Source organism: Falco peregrinus, chromosome 2, assembly GCF_023634155.1.
Source record: "Falco peregrinus isolate bFalPer1 chromosome 2, bFalPer1.pri, whole genome shotgun sequence".
In the NCBI taxonomy this organism is placed as follows: domain Eukaryota; kingdom Metazoa; phylum Chordata; class Aves; order Falconiformes; family Falconidae; genus Falco; species Falco peregrinus.
In genome coordinates, this window is record NC_073722.1 from 4,925,811 (window position 1) to 4,953,421 (window position 27,611).

At 41.2% G+C, this 27,611-nt stretch overlaps 2 protein-coding genes across 4 annotated transcripts in view; one reads left to right on the forward strand and one right to left on the reverse strand.

Moving 5' to 3' along the window:
- Positions 1 to 10,505, forward strand: part of SNX25 (sorting nexin 25) — an 88,027-nt gene extending 77,522 nt beyond the window's left edge. For both annotated transcript variants that reach the window (XM_055795896.1, XM_055795898.1), the window contains exons 15-19: positions 4,330 to 4,447; positions 5,635 to 5,701; positions 7,296 to 7,477; positions 8,968 to 9,068; positions 9,669 to 10,505. In XM_055795896.1, coding sequence (XP_055651871.1) covers positions 4,330 to 4,447; positions 5,635 to 5,701; positions 7,296 to 7,477; positions 8,968 to 9,068; positions 9,669 to 9,743 — 543 coding nt within the window. In that variant the 3' untranslated portion in view covers positions 9,744 to 10,505. The remainder of the gene's footprint in view (positions 1 to 4,329; positions 4,448 to 5,634; positions 5,702 to 7,295; positions 7,478 to 8,967; positions 9,069 to 9,668) is intronic.
- A 312-nt stretch (positions 10,506 to 10,817) lies between these two features.
- Positions 10,818 to 25,336, reverse strand: LRP2BP (LRP2 binding protein). Of its 2 annotated transcripts, none has more exons than XM_005230855.3 (7): positions 24,974 to 25,336; positions 22,859 to 22,972; positions 21,220 to 21,362; positions 21,036 to 21,141; positions 20,355 to 20,578; positions 13,583 to 13,748; positions 10,818 to 11,815 (listed from the first exon to the last, which is right to left on the reverse strand). In XM_005230855.3, exons 1-7 carry the CDS (start codon positions 25,070 to 25,072, stop codon positions 11,750 to 11,752), a joined length of 918 nt encoding a protein of 305 aa, XP_005230912.1. In that variant the 5' UTR covers positions 25,073 to 25,336; the 3' UTR covers positions 10,818 to 11,749. The 2 variants fall into 2 exon arrangements, with proteins under 2 accessions (XP_005230912.1, XP_055651874.1); XM_055795899.1 differs by lacking the exon at positions 24,974 to 25,336 and adding an exon at positions 23,283 to 24,155.
- Positions 25,337 to 27,611: the final 2,275 nt, after the last annotated feature.

The window sequence follows — 27,611 nt, forward strand, 5'->3', positions numbered from 1 at the left end:
GGGTACTAAGCCATAAAAAAACATTGTCCTTCAAAATAGATAAGTGACCGAAACAGCTCATTGGCTAAAATTGACCGTAATTTTTCCGTGGCACTCTATTCTCTGTGGTTCACGTAGCAGATAGGCAAACCAAGGGGCTGTTTCTATTCCCCCTTTTAGTTATACATTATATGAAATAATTCTTTTCTTACATGCTGTAGTTGTCTGCAGTGGGTGGGCCTTCTGCAGGATAAATGGAGTTTGGGGACCCCGTACAGTTCTAGCCTGTTAATAGACAAAAAGGTGGTTTTGCATCTCTTGGGAATAAGAAAATCCTATGTTTTCATTTTCAAAACTGTACTGTATTTGCACCTAGATTGCTGAATGCACATATCTCATTTCAGAGTAATAAATATAAAGAAAGCTTTAATTTTTACACCTTGATAGAAGTACTGCAGCTCTAAAAAGAAAAGTGCATTCACTAAAATGACTGTTGGGTGGAGGTAGCATAAAAGCATAGAAGCGTGAAGCTATTTGTATTTCACTATTTAATTGAAAAACATCCTCAGGAAGAAAACCAGACTGCATGTAGATTGTATTACGTGAGTGTGTAGGAGGAGATAGTTAGGAAATATGAGAGAAGGAAAGGGAGTTTGTGAAGGGTATGAGAAAGGAGAGGAAACAAACAAATGAAGCAAGCATACGGAAAAACCGAAGGAAGCAGAGCAAAAAAATGCCCAGAGAATGTGGCAACAGAGAAGTTAGAACATAACTTCTTCCTCGGTTTTCACTAGACTTATGCCAGGCACTGTGCAAATCTAGACAAAGACTGTCCCACTCTCTATCTACCTTCCACCTCCTCTCCCCTCCTTCCCTAAGCTTAAACACATAAGATGAGACAACAAAAATACAGATGGAATATAAGAAACTGTTAAACCTTCTGAATCAGTAAGGCAAACGTTTGTCCTAGTTTAAAAATAATGATGAAATTAAATGGAGGGAGGAGAATTGGGAGGGTGTCTGGGATCAGCTCTGCTTTTTGTTGGACACCCTTGTCTTTCAGTGTGAGCTTTAGATCAGCTCAGTCCTGCCCAGTGATAGCATTTTGGATAGTTTACCGAAGCAGTTAAAGTAGAGTTAAATCATTTGATACAGGGTCATTAAGGAAATTGTTAAACCACACGCTACAAATCTGTTACAGTTGCATTCTCTCTGTAACTAAGAATTCCTGCTTTCATTTGTATTTTGGACTTTGTATGAGAAGATCCTCTTCTACAGCCCTCTTTGCTTTTTATGTCATCTCACATTTTTCAAATATGTGTTAGAACAACAGTATTAGCTCTTGAGTGCTGTTTTCAGGATTAGATGCACCAATTTCAGATCTCACATATATATATATACACGGCTCCTTGGACAGGGTTAGCTTTAGAACATGTTTCTTAGCTCTGAAGACCAAAACCAAATCAGGAAAAAATGCGGTTGATATCACCTAGAGGAAGGGCTCTTAGGTTTATGAAGTGCTAGTGGATAGAAAATGCACTATGGTGTAAGAATTTACAATTTCCATTCCATTGGGATCAATGATGGGGATACACTGAACAGCAGAAAAAAAGAGCAGAGACTTCAAAGATCATCGTGTTTACCTTCCTGCTCTAAGCAGACTCAACAGTACCAGGAAAACTCTTGGTACGGGTTTGTTTAACATTTTTAAACCTCTGGTAACTGATGTTCTCTGAGCAAGGCAGCATATCTCAGTTCTCAGCTCTCTTAGTGGTTAGAAACATTTTCTTACCATCTTAACCTAAATCTCCCTTCAGCCAGCTAGCTCTTGTCCTGTCTGCAGCAAACGCAAGAAGTTTGGGTTAGGATCATCTCAGTTACCAGAAGTTACTACTTTCCTTTTTTCTTTTCTTCTTTTATTTCTTAGACTAAGCAGCCCCAATTTCTCCTAGTTTTTGTTAGGCTGTGTTTTCTTTGGTTCTTATGATTTTGCTCTGGACTTAACTGATTAACCATATTTTTCTTGGAAATGTGGTGACTAAAACTTGAAACAAGATGCTTTCCCTGGATTTTCCTATTCAATGTATGAAAGTAATTTTTATACCTGTATGTGTATGTATGTTATGCAGTGTTCATGCTTAAACTTCATGATACTACATTTGCCTTTTCCACAGCAGTATGGCCCTGTAGTATTTTCTGTAGTATTATCGATATCAATTGGTTTGTTTCTTGCATTTACACAGTAAGTTATTGTTGCTTTGCATCTGTCTTTATCAAACTGCATCCTGTGGGCTCAACTACAAATTGAGTAAGCTTACCTGAAAATTCAGTAAGCTTATTCTCTGTTCTGTTGCCTAAGTGCTTAATGAAGATACAGAATGATGTCTACTATGAAAAATCAAATAAAACTCAATTTCTTGAATAATCAAAATGATGAAGGTCAACAAGAAGCTAGTTGACCAAAGGAAGATAGTGAACGGGACTAGAGTTTTGCTCTAGACTGTGTCCCCGGAGAAAACTCTGTTCATCTTCAGTGAATTAATGTGCTTGTGTGGTAAGATGGGTAATGATTTGTGGTTTCCTTGCGTGGCACTTCTTGTCAGATCGGTGTGGCTTTTTGTTCCCTGCCCTCGGTCACAGCTTAGCCTAACATTAGGAGAAAGCTTTAAAAGCTGGGGCCACATCAAGCTGTGGGAGTCAGTAAACAAGGGCGTCTGCATGGATGTTTACAGTGCACTTCACTGCTGTGGGTTTTTTTCTTTTTTTTCTGGTTATGAGGAAAGAAGCAGCGCTAGTGAAAATGCTAAATGTGACAAAGGAAGCGAAGAGTACAGGATATATAAGTGTTGGAATATGCAATGCTATGGAGTTAGTATTTTATATAGTACTATGCAGTGCCATGCCTGGAGAAGATTCAGGGGCTGGAAATGTACCCGAAGTCAATGATGGGATTTTGAGAGTGGGAGGAAGAAGTAAGGCAAACTGATGTACAGCTGAGACAGTGTAGGGTACTCGGTATAGCAGGGTTCAAATGACAGGCAAGGGATGACGGAAAAATCATGACCATAAGAACAAGGCCAAGAAAGGCCCCAAAATACTGCAAGAGAAATAAGCTGTGAAGCAGGTTTTGCAGACTAGATGATGAGGGGAGGGGGGGGTAGCGGGAAGGCAGTATTAGATGATGGAATGATAAGGAAGAGATGATAGATTTCTTTGAAAACCAGAAGAAAGGAAGTTTTTTCTGCATTCTGACCATTCCTGAACCAGAGACTGGGGCATTGCACCAACTTCAGTGGCGGTCAGGTCTATCACAGAGGCTTTGCTCTAGGCATAAGCAGGCAGGGAAAGATCCAGGAAAGCAAAGGGATGTGCTGGCTGCCATTAGTAATGGTAGGTGGTGTAGTCCTGATGCTGAAGCAGATCTTCATGACACTGAGAAAGAACCTGACGTCTGCTCTCCATTCTTGAATAAATGGTACTGCCGAAACTGCGGTGGTTCAATCCATTCTTCTCTTGTGAGTCGATTTTGAATAAGTCTGCTCCCTTCAGTACCCTCAGTTTGGGTATCCTCAGACTTGGGTCACTAAGTATTGCCATATTATGTTTCTGCCTGGGACTGATACTCATGAACGGTTGTTGTCTTTGCAGTGGCCAGTTCCTCTTCTGCTGCTGGGTTTGATTCCTGGCTTACTGCAAGGACAACTTGCTGGTGCCTGATCCCACTGAGTGGCTTCAGCTGTGCAGAGCACTGTCTGTTCTCCAGGGGAGCCAGCTATCTGCTGCTTCCTGTGCAGTAACCAGATCCTTGCCCTTTCTTCCTAGCTGCTTGCATTCCGAACAGCTCCAGCTGGCTGGCTCCCCATCCTGGATGTCCTTCATGGGCGTTGTGTCAGAGGAGGCTTTGCAATCACAATGGCTCTGAGTGCCATCTTCTCCTTACATCACCTGCTTCCTAGCAGCACATGGCTCCCATATTAACAGCTTTCACTTCTCCAGCTAGTGTTGACAGGTCAGTATAGGCAGTGGACCCTGCAAATCTGAGCAAATCCACCCAACACTGAGATGCTTACTGGGGCAAGAGTGCAGGTGGAAGATATAGCAGTGGTGATGACTCCAGCGGTGCAGAGTGTCCTCATCACTCTTGTCCAGTGGGAAGTGCAATCCCTTTTCAGACTCCCTGATGAGGTTCCTGTTTGCCAGATCTTGCCAGCAGCAGAGTTGTTGGTTCTAACGCCTTTTCTTGAGAGGGCTGGCTGTGCTCCTTCTCCAGGGCATGGTAGTAGCTAAATCCATTCTGGAAGAGGGATGGGGAACTGCAGTGCATTGCCCATACTGTGTCTCTCTTCCTAGGAAGAAACAGAAGAAGATAGTGACCTGTCGGACTACGGAGAGGAGGTGGATGGGAAGAGGGACTCTCTTGCTGAACCATGTTTCATGCTTATTGGAGAGATTTTTGAGCTGCGAGGAAGTAAGCTGTAAACCTGCTTATTTGCTAGTGGAATCTGTTGACCAAGAAATCTGGGCCACTTTGTAATTCAGATTTTCCTGCTGTTCCCGTAAGCGGAAATGTTCTTGCAATCTATATAGCCGGTTTGTCTGGAACAGAGCTGTTTTTAAGTACAGAATTTTGGAGCTTTCATTCAATAGTGAAATTCCAGTATAACGTGGCAGTAAAAATGTAACTGGGAGGGGAGAGCATTTGTGTTCGATATTCTTAAGTTTTTCATTTAAAAAAGTAAATCTGGAAAAACCAGAAAAGTAAAAGCACATTTTCTGTTAACAGGCTACATGTTAGAATGTATGAATTATGAGGAAGATGGCTTCATTACAGAACATGTCAATGACAAAGCAACGTAATTTTCATGTCCGTTTTAAGTGTATATGCATTTTAGTTCTAAGTCTTGTACAATGAAGAAGATGCTAGAATTGTGGCATTTTTCAGTACCACATTTCTTTTCCTCCTTTACATAACTGAATGATGATAATAAAGAAAACTGGTTTTATTTATATTTGAATTGAAGGCACACTTGACACCCTGTAAAATTATTTACAGGGTAACTGTTAGAAAAATGCAGCACCTTCCAAAAATGGCAGACGTATCTGCCAAATATAGACTTTCTTGTGCTGATGGTGAACAGCATGAAAGAAAGATTAACCAGTAATTACTAGGAAGCACTCACATTTGTTCCCTTTATTTGTAATGAAAAGCTAACTGCTTGGCTTATTTGAGTGAAAATGTTTTCAGAATTTTAATGCTGCTGCTGTGTGTATGTTATACTAGTAGGTATGAAAGTGGTGTGAATCTTGAGTTTTCTTTTTTCTAGTATAAAAAGGGTTATAGGTAGTTGTATGGCTCAAGAAACTTGAAATAAACACAAGTTTACAGTACTAACTACAAATACATGTTATAGAATGTTTATGTAACCTTCAGGACTTAAAAACTATACAGCAAACAGTACAGGGAAAACAATCAAGAAAAATGAGACCCATGTACAATTAGTGAAATCTTAGAAAGGATTGTAACAGATGTGTTTACTGTAGGGGTAGGCTGTTGGGTTTTGGGGGAGGGGATGGGGGACGGTTTTGGACATGATCATGGGTTCCCCAATTATTAACCCCTTGATCTTTATTTTCCGTCATTTTTCATTGTTCTAGTGTTCAAGTGGGTCAGAAAAACATTAATTGCACTAGTACAAGTCACTTTTGGAAGAACTATCAACAAGTAAGTAGCTATTGGTTTAAGTGTACCTGCATCATTGTCCTGTGAAAAAAGGGTTGAGAGCAGAACTGTTTAACAAAAAAAAAATTGGAAAAACAAAATCTGGACATTGTTGCATATGATAATCTGCATTTGTTTCCCACAGCTCAGTTTACAAATACGTTGATTAGAGAAGACACAGGTGAATTTTCTTCCTTCTTTTTTTTCCCCTTACACAGGGTTTTGCTTTTGGAAGAACACAATATTTCATGGGAGATGGACATAGAAAAAGAGATTTTTCTTTCTTGTTAGTGAAGCAGCATTGCATATATATACACGTATATAAAATGGCTTGCTATCCTGTTTTTCTGAATGGCCTGGCACTGAATGGCTTTTGATAGTTTGTGCTTTATCTCAGTGGCATGAAGATTTTTTTGCCAGATCTGAAACTGATTTCAAGTCGAATACATACTTCTCTAAAGTGACTGAAATAATGTTTTATGCATTATGAGAACAATTAATTCATAACATGAAACATGTACACATGTAACAGTGATGTGTTTTCATGAAGGCGGTTTTTGTATCATTTGAAGACAAATCTGCCAAGTGAAGCCTGATTGAGGCTATGAAGTAAGTGTGTGTGTCTGTGCACACTCTTCATGTTGAAAGATACATCGTTGGTCAGAAAAATTGTGGAAAAGTACTCTACCAGCAGAACAGGCTCTTCTTTTGTCCAGTCAGTGACTAACTTTGCACATGCCAGCATGGCTTTTAAAACCTCTCGTGTGTTATGCAGCAGTAAATTGGACTGGTCTCTGGTGGTGTCCGTTCACTGAGTTTTAAATCGATTGGTTCATTTGTTTACGTGCTGCTGATAACTAGCATGAAAGACATCTGAGAGAGGACAGAGAGAGTGTGTGTGTGTGAGCGTAGCATGCATGTAGAGTTGGTGTATAACTTTTTGCGTGCTGGTTGAATTTCTACCAAATTTCTACCAAAAAAAAATCTTGATTCTAAGGGTTTTGACTGTACTGTGGCACAGTTAGGCAGTACTGCTTGGAGCCTGCTGTACTGCCTCAGACTCTTTTTGCTACAGAAGGCTACAGTGAGTGCCTGCAGCCACAGGATGAGGCTGCTATCTCCATTTGTAATCCCTTTACTAACGTGCTGTTGCTATGAGGGAGCTTACTGTGCTTTTATCAAAACTTCATCTGTTTCTATCCCAATAGGCATGTCTGTGCATGCAGCTAGCTTGGAGTTTGCTACAGTTACGTAGCTGAATTTTATGTCTTTTTCCAGAGAGGCCTTTGTAGTGCCCATCCTTGAAATGCAGTTTCAATGTACATTTCAATGTAGTACTTGTAATCCACAAACATATATTACAAATGACATTGAAATGTAGCCTCCTCTATATCTTGGTCAGGTTTCTGGAGTGACCTAGGTCCTAGAATACCCAGAGCTGAACATGACTTGTTGTGATGCTGTTGAAATTAGCTCAGGTAAATTGGGATAATTACATGAAAATGAGCATTGCTTCCACTACTTTCAGGAGTAAAAAAAAACCTGCATAAAACATGAAAGACTAGCTCTGATGTGCTCCCTTTGCACTTCTTTACAGGCAAATCCGTGACACTGTGCACTGGATGTTCAGTGAACCGATGCTTGTTTACTACATTGGTGTGTTTCGAGATGCTTTTTGGCCAAATGGAAAGTTAGCACCACCACCCAGAGCCAAGAGTGACGAACAAAAGCAAGAGACAAAACAGAGAGCACAGCAAAAACTACTTGAAAACATTCCAGGTGAGATCACTTTCATTCTGCTTAATCACGGATTTAATAACTAGTAAGGAAGATGTTTAATCAAGTACTGTTTTGCTGCATTTTAGATTTTTACTGTAGAGCTGTAAATCATGGTTATTTACATAAATAAGGATAATTCTGGCCTTTCCTGTCTGGTAAAAGATGGATTCAGGTATTATCGGTGGATGCAAAGTCCAGTATCACTGTACCTCTGTCTGCATCTAGTATTCATCAAGGAACTGAAGTTAAGGGAAGACTCTGCTGGTTCTCTCCGTGCAAATAGCAGGGGCTTCTGCTACCTGGAACTGCTCGACAAATAGGGAGGGTGGCATCCCCCCAATTACTACTTTCGCTTTCATTTCAAAATCGAAGAGGGAAGTCTACCCACACTGTCAGTGTTGTGTGTTGCTGTCTGTTTCTTATAAGAGGTTTCAAGGCACGAAATGCTAGGGAGGGTTCTAGATTGAGTGGGGTTTCCAGTACTGTCCTTTGCCTGCCCTTACCTCCCAAGCCCAGGCAGCTTCCTCGTCAGCATGCACATTTCTGGAGCACCATTCTGAGATGCTCTATCCCATCCCATTCACAGGAGTCCAGTTACAAAATTCTGACTCTTCAGAAGTCACATAAACCCAAAGGCGCCTAACTGTGAAGAACCCAAATCATTCCCTTTAGCCATGGGAAATGCACGTAAACATAGGTTGAATGCTTTTTGTCTCCCCTCCGTCCAAAAGAATGTACTTTAATGAGCTATTTTATGGCTTCACTGAGATATCTCATACACCCTCTTGCATTAGCTTGTTTAATCAACTTTTTCTGCAAAAATACTGGCAGGTATGCATGTAAAATAGTCATCATTTGATGTGTAAGCAGCCCTCCATTTACTCGGTTATATACCCACCTACTCAGCTAGTGGTGGCTTCTGGTTTTGTTTGTTTCCATGTTTGGAGAGGTATGTCAGGATATAGCTGCATGCACCTTAATTTAATGATGAAGCATCAGATCATCCTCTAATATAATCCAAAATATAAATAATTGACTTAGAATTCTCTTCTCTGCTTACTTGTGGGAAGTATTTTCTGTGAAGACTGAGAGGCAATTAAAGTGCTAAATCTATTTTAACCATTGTAGGAATTCTGTCTTTGTGACTGAAGGTGTATTTATTAGGGTGGTTTAATAATGTATGAGATTAGACATGAGTCTGAAAGGTAAACTACCTAAACGTATACTATATATCATGTTGAAATACTTAAAATGTTATCATTGAAATGCATACACTATTATCTACCCTTATTCTCAAGTTACCCAAGTTCTCTTTTCAAGCTGTGACCTAAGTTATGCGTGATTTTTGTAAGACTGATGAGTGGGGACTAGGTATCTTGTAACCAAGAGCTGTGAAGTGCAGTGGTTTTGTTTCCTGTCCTTTACGGGTTAGCTGAGGGTTTTGCCTGGCGGGAATGAAACAATATAAGCTGAAGTAACATTTGTTGCAGATACTCTGCAGAGTCTTGTTGGACAGCAAAATGCGCGTCATGGTGTAGTGAAAGTGTTCAATGCACTGCAAGAAAGAAAGGCTAACAAGCATCTACTCTATGTGAGTAACCAGAAAAGTAACCTTTTAACTTTATAAGCCTGTTAATCGCTGAGCTTTCATTAAAAAGCCTGGGGTGTATGTTTTTGCAGAGATCTATGTTGTACTATTGTTTCATATGCAAGTAATTGCTTTGTTATTAAAATAAGTCAGAAAAAACATACTTTTTTCCGTTATCTGACTAATCTTGAATAATGAAAACCTGTTTAAGCTTAAAAACAGTATTGCTTTTGTCTAAAAGAGATCCTCTGCCATGTCCAACTTGCCTGACTTCATAAGGTGCCAAGTAATTTGTTCATACAGCTGAGAAAAATAAACATACCTTGGAGAATCCTGGGGAAGGAGAGCTCCAGGCCTAGCTCGCAGTTACGAGACGATAGCTCTCCAGAAGTCCCACTGGTCTGCTCTTGGTTGGGAGTGGTTGGAGTATGCAGCTGGATCCAAGTGTATCAGACTTTCCCGCTCAGTCAGTCTCTTCTGGCTCATTTCCTGCAGCAGCCAGTCGCATAACGCAGCCTCAGCATGGGATAGAAACATGGCAGAAAGGAAAAAGAAATTCTCATACGGCACCTGCACTCATCTTAATTCTTCTCTGTTTTTCAGGTTTTGCTGGAACTGCTGCTAACTGAACTGTGTCCTGAGCTAAGAGCTCATTTGGAGCAGCTTAATGCCACTTAGGTTTGAATCTGCACAATTGGACCACTAGCGAAATGTCTATGTCCAATAATAGACATGAAACTTATTTTCCTCTTTTCCATAGAGGGCTGAGGACTGATTATTTTTAGCATTTTTCTTTCCTCTTGAGTTTTTTGTGAAGTAAACAGACTTGAAAAGATCTGATGCTGTAGTAGGGTAGACAAAACAACGCTGTATAGTTGCCAGTTTTTATTTAAATTGTTCTATTTGACTACTCCTCTGTTTCAAATATAGATTAAAAAATAAACATTCATATAAGCTGAAAGAAAACAGAAAATATTTTAAACATTTATGAAAGGAAATTTTGCTTATAGTGGTAAACTAATGAATGTTGTACAGAGTTCTAATCTCCTCACTGAGGATTTGAGCATTCCTTTTTTTCTTGTGTATTGAAAAAGCCTTGTCGTGCAATACTACATGTAAAGCTATTGTGAAAATTTTATCAATTTTGTTTTTACCAAAGATTTCCCATAGTTTGAAGCATTTGTAAGCAATAAAATAACTGGATTGCAGTACTTGATAAGGAGGCTGTACTGATAACATGAATGAGTTTGACAGCATTAGTTTCGTAAGGAATATCTACATTACTTTGAAGTCTGTGTCGAAAATATGTATTGTAAACTGGTATGTCCTAACAGAATGCCTGTGTTAAATGTTAGTGCAGAGACTAGTGCTTATGAATTGCTTCTATGAATGATTAAGTACACATTTAATTAAACCATTCTAATAACTTCCCTGATATTACTCAGGGCTGTTTTATTCAAATATCCCGATTTCAAACAACTTTCAAATCTTTCCCTTATTTTATACAAGGAAAGAAAACTATATGTCTTCAGTGGGTTTTTTTAATTTATGTAAAAAATATGTAAATATGGTCTTAATGCACATCTAAATAATTAAACATCATCAAAAATCCCTAGGTGACAGTCATTACTTTCTTTTAAATTCAGTATAGCTGTGCTTTTAGAAAAACTGCTTGCAGCTAAGACCGGCTATATTGTAAGGTACGTAAAATCTGCATGCTATATGTAAATCAGTGTTTTTAGTAACATCTAGCCTTCTGTTCCAACAGATTCAAGAAAGTTCTAGGTTGTGGTGCAGATCCCAAGAAGCAAGCTTTTACAAATAAACAGGTATTTAGAAATGCTCAGGCTTACCATAGCAATCAGCAAAGTTTACTAGCAGTTAATCGAAGTATCTTTTGATAAAAGATTCAGCATAACATTGCTCCGGCGTACACACTCCTAGCCAAAAAGATTTCAACTATTTCCAATACAAACAGAGGCAAGTGTAAATGTAGTATGAAGGACTGAGGAGTACAGGCCTTGTGCAGGGGACATGTATATTCAGTGTTGCCACACTAGTGGGCTTTTTTCATAGTTCTGTTAGTATTTGCTAGTTTTCAAAGTTTACAGTTCAAACAGTGTCAAGTTTAGTGTCGTACGGGCCGATTTCTAACTTAGACTCTCTGCAGTCCAAGAGTAAAATGCATTAAGACATGTGAGTAGATTGAGAGACATTGCAAAAGCATGTGAAAGAAAGTATACAGACCACTCACAAGATGTAAAAATGGTTCTGACCTGTGAATGGGTTGTATGTGAAAACTAGACAAGAAAATTAAAATGTAATGTTTAAGTACTAAAAATGCAGAAAAGAAATTTTTATTTGGTTTTGATTTGATTCATGTGCCATTATCAGTACACATGAAGACAACACAGGACATCTGTCCCAGTAACATGTCCTTAATAAACCTGAAGTCTCCAATACCATTTTAAAACATCTGCCTTTGCCTCATCTCAGCTGAAGAAAGAGTGTAAGCATTTTGCTTTCCCTTTTTTTTTTTAGATAAAGCAATTTACAAATTCTTTTTTAATTTATTGAAAGTTGAAAAGCAGGCAGTAAGTGATGAACAGTCTAAAATTGCTACAGATTAAAGATGGTTTATTGTAGGAAATACATTTCTGTACCAGTCACAGTTAAAGGAAACACTATATTTTCCCGAGATTGGCTGCCAGTTCAAGGTCAGAAGCAACACCAGGATCCAGAAGGCATGCCTTTGAAAACAAAGAATAGGGAGCTCTAGTTGATATCTAAAATAAAATTGTATGTTGTCAATGTAACATTAATAAGGTCTTTGAAGTTTTGGTGACATTATCTGAGATAATGAATTTGTTAAAGTATTAGAGTTAATATATTCAGCTTTAAATCCCTATTTCTGATGCCACGGAAGAAAAATTCAGTATTTTAAATGAGCGTACTTTAGACTATAGTCTTGAGTTTGTTTTTATTCTGTCCCTATGGCATGTGCTGTCACCAGTCAGAAACACAAATCTGCATACAGACTGGGTCAGTTTCATTCACTTCCATCATCTATTTCAGTACCCCCTGGGATACCCATCTTTTTTTTTCTTGCCTCTTTCAAAACTGACTGGGTCCAAGAACAGTAGGTCAAAACCGCAGCTGAGCAGTTAATTAAAAAAGCAAACATGATTTTAATTTTAAGTGGGTATAATTGTACAGTTAACACCAGAATATTTTCCAAGTACAAAAGAAACTGAACACAACCACAGCTCTTGTCCTTTACTTGTTCCCAAGTTACGGCTTCGGGTAGCTTTCTTGTTTATTTTCTGCTCCTTCTCTTTTGTTGTTGATATAGAGATGCATGGCGCCAGTCAATAGAAATCATCTCTTTTTACACTAAGAAGTTAGTGACGTTCCTAGATCAGTCTCAGACATATAGCTACAGAACGATGACTGAAAGTTGTAATTTTCTGTAATTACAAAGCAGTGCGGCAATTTAATCCTGATGGGCCTCTTCTGTGCCTTAAGGCTTACCTAGGACTGCTGGCTACAGTGTGCCTTACACCCCAGTTCGTATTTCTTTCCTCATCTGCGCCTCATCCTATCTTCTGTAGCACTTCCCACAGCAGGACAACAAAACATATAAAATGTATGTATTCAGAGAACAACCTGCTCTCCTAGGCCTCTTCTGTCAGTGGCTTACCTGAGTAAGGAGCCACAAAAATTGTTATTTGTAATCTATCATTTACATAACTCTCCATTTATTGCACCAAGCTGGACATCAAGTTATTCTACTTGAGGAAACGAATGGTCTCTACATGCACAAAAATCAAGAGTCTCTCTGAAGCACAGATCCAGTCTTGCTACGCTCTGTTCAGTTGGCATAATCATCTTGCCTCAACAGTACCTTTAGGCATCACTGATATTTATCAGATTTGTCTTCTAGAAGCCATTATCGATCTTTTTCCTCAAGCAGTAAATTTTACTTAAACTTCAGAATTACCAAAAAATGTGGCCTATTTTTTCCCCTGTGTATCAGTGACAGTAGATGCTCAGCTATTGCTAAAAACGTAAACATAAAAATAAGCATGACAACCAGTTACAACTGATTAAGTATGGTTAATGAAGGTTGTAATTGTTAGAGGAGAAGTTACAATTTTTTCAGCTTGAGAGAGTGACAGACAGGAAATCATCCGGGGATAAAATTATTCAAATCTTTTGGCTAATTTATCTTGCAAGTTACCAAGCTCTTTGCAGTGGTGATTATCACAGATTTTTTTTTTTTTTTTTTTTTTGGTTGGCAGAGTTGTTTGCTTAAGCAAGTGGTCAGATAGTACCTTTCACGACTATTTTTAGGTTTCAATATGATTTTATCACTCTTAATTTTCTTGCAGAGATTTTTTTTTTAAACATAAATAATGTTGGAATCTTTAACCAAACAGCAAGTTTAAAGACTCAAATCTAAGGTATCATGCAATTTCCTGAGACTTACATTGGTCTGTAAGACTTACCCAGCTTACCTTAGAATAGTATTTTTTAGCAGTGGCTTGATCTTGCTGTACACCTCGGCCAAGCTGGAAGCATCGAGCCAAGTAGAAAGCAGCCATAGCAACCCCCTTGGCTACGTATTTAGGAAGACAATCAGTTATCTTTGCTAGCATCTTGATGTCATCATTTTCTGTAACCCTGTTGTGGAATTTACAGCATTAAGTTAGATAATGCTATTTCAAACAATAATTAAAGTTGACCGTACATGACTTGACAATGCCTCCTTCCATTTACATCATTAATCCAAAACAAGCTGAAATTTACATGTATGTGGCAACCTGATGAGGATTCTTCTATTGAGTATTTGATTTGAAGTTAGTCTTATTTGGATGTTGTGATAGTAAATACAAAACAAATACGTAACTTTTGCAGTCACTTTCACTATTGTTACATTAGTTATAAAATGCAGCATATTTTATGCTAATTGTTCCTATTTAAAGTATTCCATCAAAATAAATATATATATATGGAAGACAGGCAAAGCTCTTACTTCATACAATTGAGTAACTTCATCTGGTGGAAAGTGTCCCTGCCCACAGCAGGGGGGCTGAGACTAGGTGGTGTTTAAAAGGCCGACCCAAACCAGTCCGTGGTTCTAGAATTCCAACTTCTTGCTAGGATATTGGCAAATCTTAGTAATCTGAAGATCCTGGACTTACTTGAGAGCCTCAGGTTATAAGACCCACTTACGACAACCACTTAAAACTGTTTCAGCTCAATTATTTTTGATCTTCTGCATGCATCTGCTTGCTGTCACCTTATTTTCAGCATGTTGTTTTTACTAAGAACTATTTTAAGAATCAGGAGGACAAAGTGAACGTTTTTTTTTTAACTATCAGGCTATAATTGCCTAGCATTGTTACTCTAGTACTAGGTACATCATTTTCTAAGTGGGAATTGATTTATTTTTTTTCTAACTACTGTCTTAAAACAGAAACTCCCAAGCCCCATATCCTTTCCAGAGACAAACAGTAATTATATGCTGCTTCACACATCATTGTAGTTTGTTGTTGTGTCAAATAGTCACAGACTTGACAAAAAAGTGCAAGTCCCTGCAGTTTGTAGCTACTCTCTGTAAATCAATGTCTGTGAAAGATTATTCTGAACTAACCCCCTGCAAGTCAGGGCTTGTTAAATCACTTTAAAGTGTTGAGAGGAATGTTCTCCCACTTAATTTGGTGCCATTAACAAATGCAGTAACACGACAGGAGTAAAAAAAAAAAAAAAAAAAAAAAGCAAGCTTATTGGCAAGAACATTCAAATATAATAACGTTAACCTATTACCTCTTTTATGTTTTCTGATGCATAGCATTTTTGCCTTCCTTTCCAAAAGGTGCACAACAGAATGCTCATGCAAATAACAATATCCTGTCAAGTCAGGCAAAAACTCAGTTCAGCACAGTTGACTTCGAGAACCTACCGTAGCAATGGGTAAGTAGAACTGTGTGGGATAACAAAGTTGTGATTTGAAGTGAAGTATCAGTAGGTGATCTAGACTCCAAATATTAGGCGAGGTTCTACCATACGTAATCATGTCATGTTTGTATGTTTGTACATAACGTAACAAACTGCATAGTTGGTGTGAACACAGAAGGAAAAATTTTAGAAGAAAAGGTACTGATGCTTGATACAGCTGGTTGAACTGCTGAGGTTTCTGCCTCAAGGCCAACTGCAATCCCAGTTAAGTGGAACTGATTTCAAGTATGGTGGCAGTATCTTTTGGTACAGAAATTGTCACTTCTGGCTGTATAGGGGATTTCATTGCTATTTTCTGCAATCACAATTGCAGCTGATGAAGTGCACTGTTTACTTGTCTGAATAATCCACCATGTAGCTATTGACTGGAGGGGATGCATTCCAAGCAAGACAAGCTAGACTGGACTGAATGGCTATCAGTCTACTTAAAGTGCAAAAGGAAAGAAACAGTTCAGAGAGAAAACAATCCTTCTCAGCAATGAGTATAGCAAACAGCATTCACAGCTGAACTACTGAATTACCGGAGGTACTGCTGTGCAGTGACATGTATATACAAGGGTGCAGCTTTTCTAAGAGGGTAAGTTGTGACATGTTTATTGCTGGGCAGCAGCAGCTTTATAAACATACCACAGAAAGCATGGATAATACTATGTGTAGCTTGTATAAGTAGGCACTCATGTCTGCATCTTATTTCCAGCAAATTGAAATCTGACGGACAGACTGAATTTTTAACCATATACTGGCCAGCTCTGGAGGTTTGTTGCAGAAGTGTGCTGTTGATCAGCTATAGAACTGTCACGAACGTTGCTTTTCTCCTCCATGAGTAGTTCAAGATACAGAAACTTGATACAGACTGGCTATTTTAAATATTGCAGCCTATAACAGAAGTTGCTATTTCTGCAGTACACAAACCACGCCAGAGTATGTAGAGCAGTGAGTCCCACAGCGATTGCCTGTGAAAAGGTCAGTCAGTGCTGCCTAATTGTGGCTCAGAGCTGTACCTCTACGCAATCACCAGAAACTGCTTGCATGCAGATGCCTTTTTTTTTTGTCCAGGCTTCAAAATGCCTGTGCAGTACACATCCCTGTAAGCAGCAACGGAAAACTAAAGGGTGGTAACTTGGTACTGTGTGCAGCAGCTACTTGTAGGTCCCAGGCTGTGCTACTCACAGTGCTTAATGCAGGATCCCAGGCAGTATCAATGCTTGCTTTTCCTGTAAAGGACACAGGAACTGGACCAAAGCACGCTGAGCCACAGAGCAAGGGAAATGATGGGATGTAAGATGGTGGGAATACTTGTATTCTTTGCGGTACTGGAGGGGTGAGGTGGAGATAGATGAGTGGTTGCAGAACCATGCTGCTGTGGCAGACACCACAGAGAATGAGGCATCTTGGACCCTGGTGACCCACAAAAGCAGGACTCTGCTTCAGTCTACACCTTCCTGTATCTCAACCGAAAAAGTGTATGAAGCTTTAACAGCTGTAGACAACCGCAAGCAAGGTCAGCAAGGAGAAACTGTAACAGCAGCACGCAGTGGATGCCGAAAAAAGGAACAAGTGCTTGTAGTAGGTGACTCTTAAGGGGCACTGAGGTGCCCATCTGCCAGCCTGACAGGGAAGTCACGAGAGGTATGCTGCCTTCCAGGAGCTGAGGTCCAAGGTGTTGCCGAGAGGGTGCCACAGCTTGTCACGAGCACAGACTACTATCCGTTGCTATTTTTTCATGTTGTTTTGAATGACACTGCAAGCTGGAACCTGGACAGAGTCAAGGAAGGCTACAAAGCCCTGGGGGTGCAAGTGAAAAAGTATTGGTGCCCAAGTTACCTTTTCTTCCATTTTACCAGACTAGGAAGGGGTGCAGCCAGAAATACACGGTGCAACCCAACTTCTGGCTTTGTGGCTGGTGCTGTCATGAGGGTTTTGGCTTTTATGACAATGGGATGTTCTTCGATGACTGTAGCCTGTAAGGAGGGTTGGGATCACCCATCTAGAAGAGGCGAGGGAATCTCTGGCAGCAGGCTGGCCACCTTGGTGAGGCAGGCTTTAAACTGAAGGACCTGGGGGGCAGGGTACAAAGTGGCAATGCTTGTGCCATTACAACCAGCTGTGGAATAAGCCAGACCAACCAGAGCAGTGACAAATGTTCCTTGGGTGCCTCCCAAGATGAGAACCAGAAGACCAGCAACTTCAAGTGTATGTATACCAGTGCATGCAGCCTGGGCAACAGCAGGAGAACTGGAGATCCACACCCTGTCAGAAAGACACTGTATCGTAGGAATAACTGAAATGTGGTGAGGCAGCTCACCTGACTGGAGAATCATGATGAATGGCTATAGGCTGTTCTGTAAAGACTGGCAGGGAAGAAGAGGAGGAATCATGCTCTATGTTATGGAGAACCTTGGATGTATAGAAGTCAGCTACGATGATTGTGGAAACCCTATCGAATGCCTCTGGGTCAAGATTAGAGGGGGATCTAACAGTTGGTGTCTGCTGTCAACCCTTTACACCAAGACAGTAAGGCCAGCAAAGCAGTATTTGGGTTACTTAAGCTTCAGGTCACCAGAACCTGGTTCTTATGGGTGACTTTTGTCACCCAGACATTTGTTGGAAGAACAATACAGCAGCTCACATGTCATCCATTAGCTTCCTGGAATGCGTAGAGAACTGCTTCCTCATGCAAATGTTAGATATGCCAACCAGGAACGAGGCATTGCTGGACTTGCTACTCACAAACCAAGAAAATGTGCTTTGTAAATATTTCTGTTAGTCATAGCCTTGGCTGCAGTGATCATAATATTGTCAAGTTTGGGATCCTGCTGAGCACGCTGGAGGTTAGTACTAAAACACAGGCGGTATGTTTTAGAAGAGCAAACCAGCTCACTCAGAGCTCATTTGGGAAGGACTCTGTGGGAAGCTTCCATGGAGGATAAAGGAGAAAGCGAGTGCTAGGCATTTTTCAAGAATGTTGTCCTGGAAGCAGTAAAACTGCTCATCCCCTTTAAAGGTAAGGGAAGTAGGTGGAGCAGGATACCCCTTTGGCTTAACTGCAAGCTTCTGAGCCTGCTCAAAACCAAAAGAGAAGCATATCAGAGACGGAAAAGCAGATGAGTACCCATTGAGAGCTACAGGGGCATTGCCAGGACACACAGAGATGCAGTTAGAAAAGCAAAAGCTCAGCTCGAATTGGGATTGGCCAGAGATGTCAAAAACTACAAGAAACGTTTCTCCAGGTACATAAATAACAAGCAGAAATAGAAGGAAAATATTGGCCCACTGTTAAATGGAGAGGTAAATTAGTTGCCGGTGATACTGAAAAGGGAGAAATTCTCAACAATTTCTTCAGCTCTGTCTTTACCAGCCCTGTTGGGTCCCAGGCCTTGGGAACAAAAATCTGGACTAAGGCAAACACAGACCCACCATCGGTGAAGGAGGAGTTGGTATGTGAACTATTACAGGAGGTTGACCCCTACAAATGGATGGACCGTGACAACATCCACCTGAAGGTGTTAAGAGAGCTGACCGATGTCATTGTGAGGCCATAATCTTTGAGAAGTCACGGAGATGGGGGGATGTCCCAGAAGGCTGGAAGAAAGCTAATGTCACCCTTGTCTACAAGAAGAGCTTAAAGGACAATCCAGGAAATTACAGGCCCATCAGTCTTACCTCAGTCTTAATTCAGTCCCTGGGAAAGTTACGGAGCGAATCCTCCTGGGAGCCATCGCAAATCAAATGAAGCATGTGATTGGGAAAAGCCAGCACAGGTTCACCAAGGGCAAATCGTGCTTGACAATCCTGATTGCCTTCCATGACAAAGTAACCTGCTCGGTTGATGTGAGGTGAGCAGTGGACATTGTCTACCTGGATTTCTTCAAGGCTTTTGATGCTGTTTCCCACAGCCTTCTCCTAGAGAAACTGGTGTGTTGCAGTCTGGACAAGTGTGGTGCGGTGGGGGCGGGGGGAACTGGCTGACAGGCTGCGCCCAGAGCGGGGTGGTAAGCGATTCTTTTTCACGCTGGCAGCCTGTCACAAGTGGGGTCCCCCAGGGATCGATATTGGGCCCAACACTGTTTCATATCTTCATAAGTGATCTGGATGATGGGATCAAGTGTACCCTGATCAAGTTTGCCAATGAAACCAAACTGAGTGGGGGAGTGGATGCTTCGGAAGGGAGAGCCACCCTGCAGGAAGGCCTGGATAGGCTGGAGGAGTGGGCTAACAAGAAATTTATGAAGTTCAACAGGGACAAGTGTAAGGTCTTGCACCTGGGAAAACTTAATCCAGGAGTGCAGCACAGCCTGGGATCTACCCAGCTGGGGAGCAGCTCTGTGGAAAGGGATCTGGGGAATCTGATGGGCAACAAGCTCAACAGGAGCGAACAAGGGCATTGCCAGCAGAGACAAAGAAGTCGTTATCCCACTCTGCTCAGTGCTGGTAAGGCCACACCTGGAATACTGTGTTCAGTTTTGGTCCCTGCTAGACAAGAAAGATGTGGACAGGCTGGAGCGTGTCCAGAGAAGGGCCACAAAGATGATCAGAGGACTGGGAAGGCTGAGAGAACTGGGTTTGTTCAGCCTTCAGAAAAGGAGGCTTAGGGGAGACCTTATCACCATGTTCCAGTATTTAAAGGGTGGCTGCAAAGGTGGTGGGGACTTCCTTTTTCCAACACTTTACGTGGAAAAGAGGTACAAGTTACTTCTGTGGAGATTCTGATTGAACACGAGGAAAATTTTTCACAGTGAGCCATTGGAATAATCTCCCCAGGGAAGTGGTAGATTCCCCAACACCGGAAACTTTTAAGATTCAGCTGAAGAGGGTACTGGGCCATCTTGTCTAGACAGTACTTTTGCTAAGAAAGGTTGGACCAGGTGATCCTTGAGGTCCCTTTCAAGCTGGGATTCTATGATTGTAGGGGTTTAAAAGGGACTGGTGAAGGCAGGAGCCTAGAGGAGATTGTGAACTGAGGAGACAGGAAGGCAGGGTTGCATGTGGACTTCTGCTTGGTCTACTTGGCATTCTAGTTCAAGACTCCCTTGTTTCACAGGATCAGAAAGAAAAGTTCAACTGTACTAAGTAATTAAGAACCTTTATAGTATTAATTTCATCTGTGATCATCCCTCTTTGAAGATGAAGTTTTGCAATTCATTATCTCAACTGTTTCTTTCTCTTGAGTTTGAGAGACAAGAGTATGAAATTACTAATCATTTTAATCCAAGTTACATGGTCTTACATGAATAACCATAATAAAAGATACAGCAAAATTAACTTTACCTTTTGGCTAATGCAGCAGCTGTTGTATAGAATTTTCGGTTGTAATAATACTCCACCAGATGGCCTTGAGCGTAGATGTTTCCACGTTCTGCTGCTTCTCTCAAATACTCCAAAGCAGCTTTGGTGTTTTGATGTACACCTTGTCCATAGAGATACATAAGACCAAGTGCTCCCTGTGATTCTAGATTTCCGTTGCCACACGCTTCTGAATGCCAGAAAAAGGCCTAGACAAGAGGCACAAAGTTGAGAATATATTTACTTTAGCTGCTTCTGTTGCATACTGTTTACATAAAAGCTTTTACATCAACCATCCTGTAAGAAGTGCTTATACATAAAAGAAAGCAGAATCCTTCTAAGGGTTTTAAACTTGTGTCATTTATGGTCAGAGATGTCAATCAGTGACACCTGCTTGATTTATGAAGGTTACCAAAGCTGACAAATTCATTCCATCGTTCTCACAGATACTCGTATTAAAGTTTTAAAAAAATATATAATCTTGGCTGGCAGTGTCAAGTGAGTCAAAATGAGGGATTCTGGCTGTTCATACAGGCTTACACGGGTAATAATGCCTACCAGTACTTAAAATTCAACTTTCAGAGTCAAATACATCACTGTAATCTTCCTGTGAAATTCGAATTTATTTGGGACTTATGACACTGAAAAGGTACAAGTGGGCCTTACCTTCTTCAGATCTTTTACATCTGACGCAGAATAAAGCATTCCTAAAGTACTCTGGGCCTTTATGCTTGCTTTTGGATTGCCGTGGTCTGCAGCAATAAGCCATAACCTAAGAAAATGGGGACAAAGAAAGCTGTAAGTAACACAGCATCTTATATTCATCAGGAAAATTGCTGACTGCCATTACCTTTCGGCCTCTTCAGTTGACTGCTTAACACCACATCCTTCGTAATATGCTCTGCCAAGATTGTATGCAGCTGCGAACTTCAAGTGTCTTGCTTTCGGAGAATCAGAGTAGAATATTTTCTTCATGTATTCCACTCCTCTTTCCTAAAATTGAGACATTTTAGTCATTACACTCAGACTGCAAAGAGGATGAAATAAAAAGCCTGAGAATCCACTAACTTCTGTGAGACAGGTAATTTTTTCCGCTTTGAAGGAAGTCTGAGGCATATTGGCTGGACAGTCTGGAGAACAGTGTCATACCAATGCAGAACTCATCTTTGGTTACTAATCAGAACCTGGATTTTTGATTCTCAATGTATTTTTAATGTGAAACATTTCCTTATTAATGTTCATCTGATACTATACTACTCTTCTTTGCTGATAAAAATTTTCTGAAAAATATTCTTGTTCTTACATACATTAATGTCACATCCTAAACTTGGTATGTTTTCAATTTTAGACCTCTCTAAACTTTTTCATATTGCATAATGTATCTGAAATCATAAAACAACTTTAGCAGGAGGCAAAGTGATACAATAGTACGCTCCGAAGTCCCTCCATTAAAAATACGTTTGATTCATAATGGACAACAAAAGAATAATGCTAGATAAGCAAGTGGAGAACATTGCATATGAGGAGCTGTATCGTCTATCATCCAAGGGCCTCAGAAGTGTTTTGGAAACAAGATTTACACTGTTGCAATTTAGCATTGACATCCTGTTTAAATACAGTAGAAGTAGCCCTTTATAAAAGGTTTCTTTTTTATTCACCTCTCATAATACGCAAAAATGAAACTTTACTGAAACGTTTATTTGTGGCTAAACCAATATGGTAATTATACAGGCATACAGAACAAGCAAACCGCCTCTGAAAACCAGCAAAATATTTTGTGCTCTGCTGACAATCCTGTAAGCATCAGAGAAGAGTCTGGTGTGTTAATATACTGTTTAATTCATCATTTTGCCCTTCCATCTTATCTACCCTTTCTTTCATCCTATCATCTTCAATAAATGTAATCTTTTCTTCTTATTATAGCAATTCATTCCTTTATCTTCCTTTTTTGTAATGTAATTCTTGAATTTTGAGTTTTCAAACTTTTGCAAATGTAATTCTTCATTTGCCTAATTTAAAAATATTACTGTCAACCACTGGCAAAAGCGCAATCTTCTTTAGCATCCATGTTAAGAGAACAGAAAGTACCTTAAAAACATCTTTGTGCAACAGATGTTTTACACTTTGAAATATAGTTATTGATTTTCATTTTTACGCATTTTATTTTACTTTGTGTGTACTGCTCATTAGAAATTAAGATTAACAGCGATTTTTAAACATAGCTTCCACACAAAGTACAAACAAACCCTCAGAAGTTGTATTTTAAAATCCAAATTAAGTTTTTCAGACAAACCAATTTTATAGCCATTTTTTAGAACACCTTCAGCCCAGAACCCCTCTCTTTAATGATTCTTTGTAAATATCTGTACTTCATGAAACTAATTCTAAATCAAGGACTTTATTTTAAACTACATAATCATGCTTACAAAGCAGCTTTTAATAATATCAGCTAACGTTTAAAGTAAAAAGCGTACAGCTAGATTACTCACAGGGTCTTCCTTAGTGCCTAGCCCATCATAATGCATTACACCAAGCTGATACATGGCTTGAAAATCAGTATCCTTGATTTTTTCAAATTGTATTAATGCTTCTTCATACAATCCCTGGGAAAGACAGCATAAACAATGCACTACACAGAACAAAGAGTACATATAGCAGCTTAACTTTCCAGTGTATACTCTCTTACAGTTTTTCAACCTGGAGCATTTCCCCTCATGAGGAAAGGAAAAAGAATTGCAACCATAGAAGTGGCAGAAAACAGAAATATAACTAAGTCAACAACCACAAGTTGGATAGGGTGGAAGCACTTTGGACTTTCAAACAGGTTTTCATTCATTTTATATCTATATTACAAAAATCCTAAATATAAGCACTGGTATACAATCATCTCTGAAATTAAGACATTCTGACAACCTTCTCCTTCCCCCAGATGTAGTCTTCTTAGTTTAAGGAGATAAGAATCTAATTCAGATGCCCTGCCCTATCTGTCTGACATCCTTAACTTAGGTGAGCTATTCTTCTACCTCCAGGGTTTAAGAGTCTGCTTTTACATCTCAGTTAAGGGTTGGTTTCGCAAAGGCTAAACTTGCATGTCTGAAGACTTTATGGACCCAGCTGCCTGCCCCACACTTACTATGAAAGCATCACCTGCAACCGCAGAGATACTTTCACTTCTAAGAAAGAATCTTGGAGAGTATATGCTTCTGCATTAAGTCAAAGAAACTATATTTAAAAATACACAAACAACTGTAATTTAACAGTTAACTGAGCCTGCTGTCCTTACTAAAATATTTTTATGCATGCTAGATAAAAACAATACTGAAATTAAAATGCTCTTCTCTATACTTTTCCTTCGAGTTTTTTGTATGTTTTGATAATACCAGACTGCAAAAGCTTAGAACTGCGCAGTAGTCAGTCAAACATCCTCACAATGACAAAATGCCCCTTGTTAATACTGTCCAAACTATTAATTGTCTCAGGAGCTTAGCCGTTACGACTGTGTGGGCTTTGTTTTTTTAAAGAACTCTGGGGAAAAAAAACCAACCACCAAGTGCCTTTTTACAACCAGCTGGCCTGAGCATCAGAAAAAGAAGTATGGGAGGCACCTGTACCTGAGAATTTAGTGCTGTAAGGGGTCATATGACTCTGATCAGGCAGTGATGTTTTTTCTAACACCTGAAATTGCACTACTATGAGAATATGCATTTTTAGGCACTACAGACTTATGTACAAAAATCTGGAAATCAAAATCTGCTCAAAGAATAAATTTAGGGATGAACAGCAAGATATAACATGGACATCCAAGCCAGCTCATCAAGAAAGACAAAAGTCTTCTGCTCTGGATGGGGTCAGCCACAATCATGCTAAAATCAGGCCGTTCGTTAACAGAAACATTAAGGACAGGGCCCAGGAAGCAGAAACCCTGAGTGAGTGAATTCTGTCCCTGCTGCAAACCCTGAGACTGATTTACAGCGTGCCGCTAGTTGCATTATACACAGTACCAAATCCATGCACATCACATTTGAAGATACGTGAATCGGTGCTTGTACTACATTCTTTTCCATCGTCCTGAACTGAGTTATTCTAATTTTCACAAGGAATTGTGGTTTAAGCTCACCTGCCAGCCAGTCTGGCCCTGTTCCCTGAGCATTTACTTTCGAATCCATGGGTGACCGAAGCGGGCAGGGACAAGATAACGTGTTTCAACTTGTTGCATCGAAACTAGTGGCTAGGTAGGGGACAAAGATGGAAAGCTGTGCCTTGTGTCAGGGACCAGTACCGTGTAACTGAAAATGCAGCGTGTTGTGTTTGGTCAGTCAGCTGGTCAAGAAACAGCTCGGCTTGGAAGTCAGCTGTAGGGGTAAACCGCCGCTTGCCTTACCTGGTCCTTGGGAGACTGGGAGGCAACTGGAAGGCACCACTAGATGCTTGGGAAAGTGTAGGAAAACCTTACGTAGGGGGAACACCTTGTGATTTTCACCAGGAGAAAAAAAAGACACAGGCATCTCTTGTAGGTTTTTTTTAAAGGTCTCTCTTTTCCCAAGGAAACGGTATTGAAAAGTGTCAGCTTTATAATATTTACTTAGAAGAAGGAAAGCACAAACCTCTTCATAGTACAGTTGTCCTTTCAGAAAAGGTGCCAGAGGATCTCCACCTGCCGCTCTCCTCTCCAGCACCTCCGCTGCCTTGGCAAACAGAGCCATGCGGCTGCCGTGCCCTGCTGACAAACAGACATGCGTTGGGCTGGGGTTTTTTTTCCCAAAACAGATGGAACAGCATCAGTAAGCACACCGAGTGTCTGAAGCTGGTGGGGTCACTTCTTACTGCGTTTTTTAAGACTAAGGCGCCAGCGAGGGCTATTTTATAGAAGGGAGAAGCTCCGTGCGGACAGCCTGACCCTTGCTGCCGCGAAGAGCCTGGAGACGAACCAGAACAGGAGCGGGGCCTGCACGTCGCGGAGCACCTTTCGGTGCGGGCCGGAAGCAGCGAGGCAGGGGGAGCCCACCGGCGCGGCTCGGTTCGGCCCGGCTCGGCCCGGGGTCGGCCCCGGCCCGGCTCGGCCCGGCAGGCCGGTGCCTACCTGGCTGCCGAGGGGCGGGCGGGGGCCCGCAGGCCCGGGGCGGGCGCTCGCTGCGCGGCTCCATCGCGCCCCGGCGGCCTCCCGGGGGGGCGAGGGGGGCCCCGCCGCCTCCGCCCGGTCGCGGTTGCCGGGCAGCGCCGCCGCGGGCCTGCGGGGGGCTCGGCCGGCCTGTGAAGCGGCCGTTGGCGGGTGTCCCCCCCGCTGTCCCGGGGAACCGAGCTCCACAGCCCGAGCAGGTTCGTGACTGCGGCGCCGGGTGCAGCGCGCACAGCGTTTCAACGAGCAGCCCGATACTCGGTATACAAAGCCCCGCATGTACATCAGGTTTCCGAACATGCATCTCCTCCCTCTGGCGCCTCTTCAACACGTACTTTTCATCTCCTTGGGCAGTTACCTGAATTTCTTGTTTATCTTTGCATATATTAGCGGTTATTTAATTTCTGTTACCTTAAAGCACCTGCTGGCTAATGATGAGCCCTTCCTTATTGCCCACCCTGTGCTGGGTTTAATCCGTATCAGCGTGATCCCGGGCAGGGGATCCACCACCTTCAGGGTGGCAGTTATTTGGTTGCTGATCTATTCCTACCACAATTATTTTACCCTGGTTTGTTTTCTTTCAGCAGTTAGCATGTCCTCGTCAGAAGGCTCCTTATTTCCATTCCTGTGGAACTCATCTACATTGGAACTACCTGTCCCTTCTCCAAGTCTACCTTCTTTCTCAGGTAGCTGGTGGCCAGGCCATGTGGACACAGGTGACGGCGTAGGACAGGCTGTGCTTTGGGGACCCACGGGACCTCACCTGCTACCGCCTGGGCTGGCTGCAAATTAAACTTAGAAGCCCAAAGTGCTTGACCGAAAGTGAATACAGGCAAACCCAGGAACGGTGAGTGCAGTTCAGTTAATGAGGGCACTAGGCTGCGAAGCTTCGGTCTGCCAAATGGGACTTAACTTCCAAGGGTCAGAAACTGTTCGTTGTCATGTAGTTGGTTTCCCCCATATAGATACTACCATATTTTGAGGGATAATTGAGGAAAGATGCGGTTTGTAGCTGGTTTCTCCCAAAATGTAAGGCATTGTTTCCACTTCTGTTGGTAGCTTCTGGCTGTGTCTTCTGTAAAAAGGGATATAAGACCAAAATGCATCAAGAGTGCTTTTAAAATAATCTTTAGCTGCATTCCCAGCTGGTTTTTTTTTTGCTTTTTTCTTTTCCTTCCCCCCAGATGATTATCATCCTTCCATTTTTGGCATCGCAATCTGTTTCTATAGCAACAGGGACAGAGGCAACAGTCAAAACAGGAGAGTAATGCTTGTGGATTTGTGTGGTTAAACCTGTGTGGTTAAACCTGTGGGCTCCGCAGGATGTTTTCCAACAGACACAACTGACGTAAAGCGCCAAAAAACTCCTAAAACTCATCCTGGTTCATTTTGCATAGATGATACAGCCTAAGAAGCTTACAGGAAATGAAACTTTTTTCTTAATTCATCAATGAACGACTTGATTTAACAGGCAGAGTGAAGAACAGTCTGAAAGCAAGGATACCCTTCAGCAAAGGCAGTTAGTGCTGGGCTGCATTGCTGCTTTTGATGCTGAAGGGTGTGAGATTCAACGCCAGGCCTTGGTTTATTTATCTGATTACTTGCAGCCATTTATTAAGACCAGTTTTTCCAATTTAGTTTTCCTGACACCTATGCAAGATGTGTGGTCTGGGATACAAAGCGCAGAGGAAACTTTAGTGAGTTGTGTTCCAGAAGAGCTGTAGCTGGGAAGCCTTGCCCTTAAGTGGCACCTGGGCTGGGCCGTAGGAGATAGATCGGAATTGTTACATCTCTGTTTATAACCAATAGAAGTATCGGTTATTCAGAGGCAGAAGAGTTTTGCAGGCACTAATGAGGTGAGAAAAATGTGACAGAAGCTCAAGAACTAATGAATGGTGAGAATTTGAAGAGAGTTGTGGCTGGCAGTATGCGAGGGTTTGTGTAAGTGGTTAGGCTGGAAAGATGGGATTCCTCAGGTGCAGCTTGAAACCTATGAATTGCTGAGGTCAGGTAGGGGAGGGAAGATCTTAAAAAAACCCAAAACAACAACAAAAAAAACCCCCAACAAGCTCTTGGCCGATCCAATCCAAGACTATTCAGTGTTAAACTACTTCTGGATATGTGTG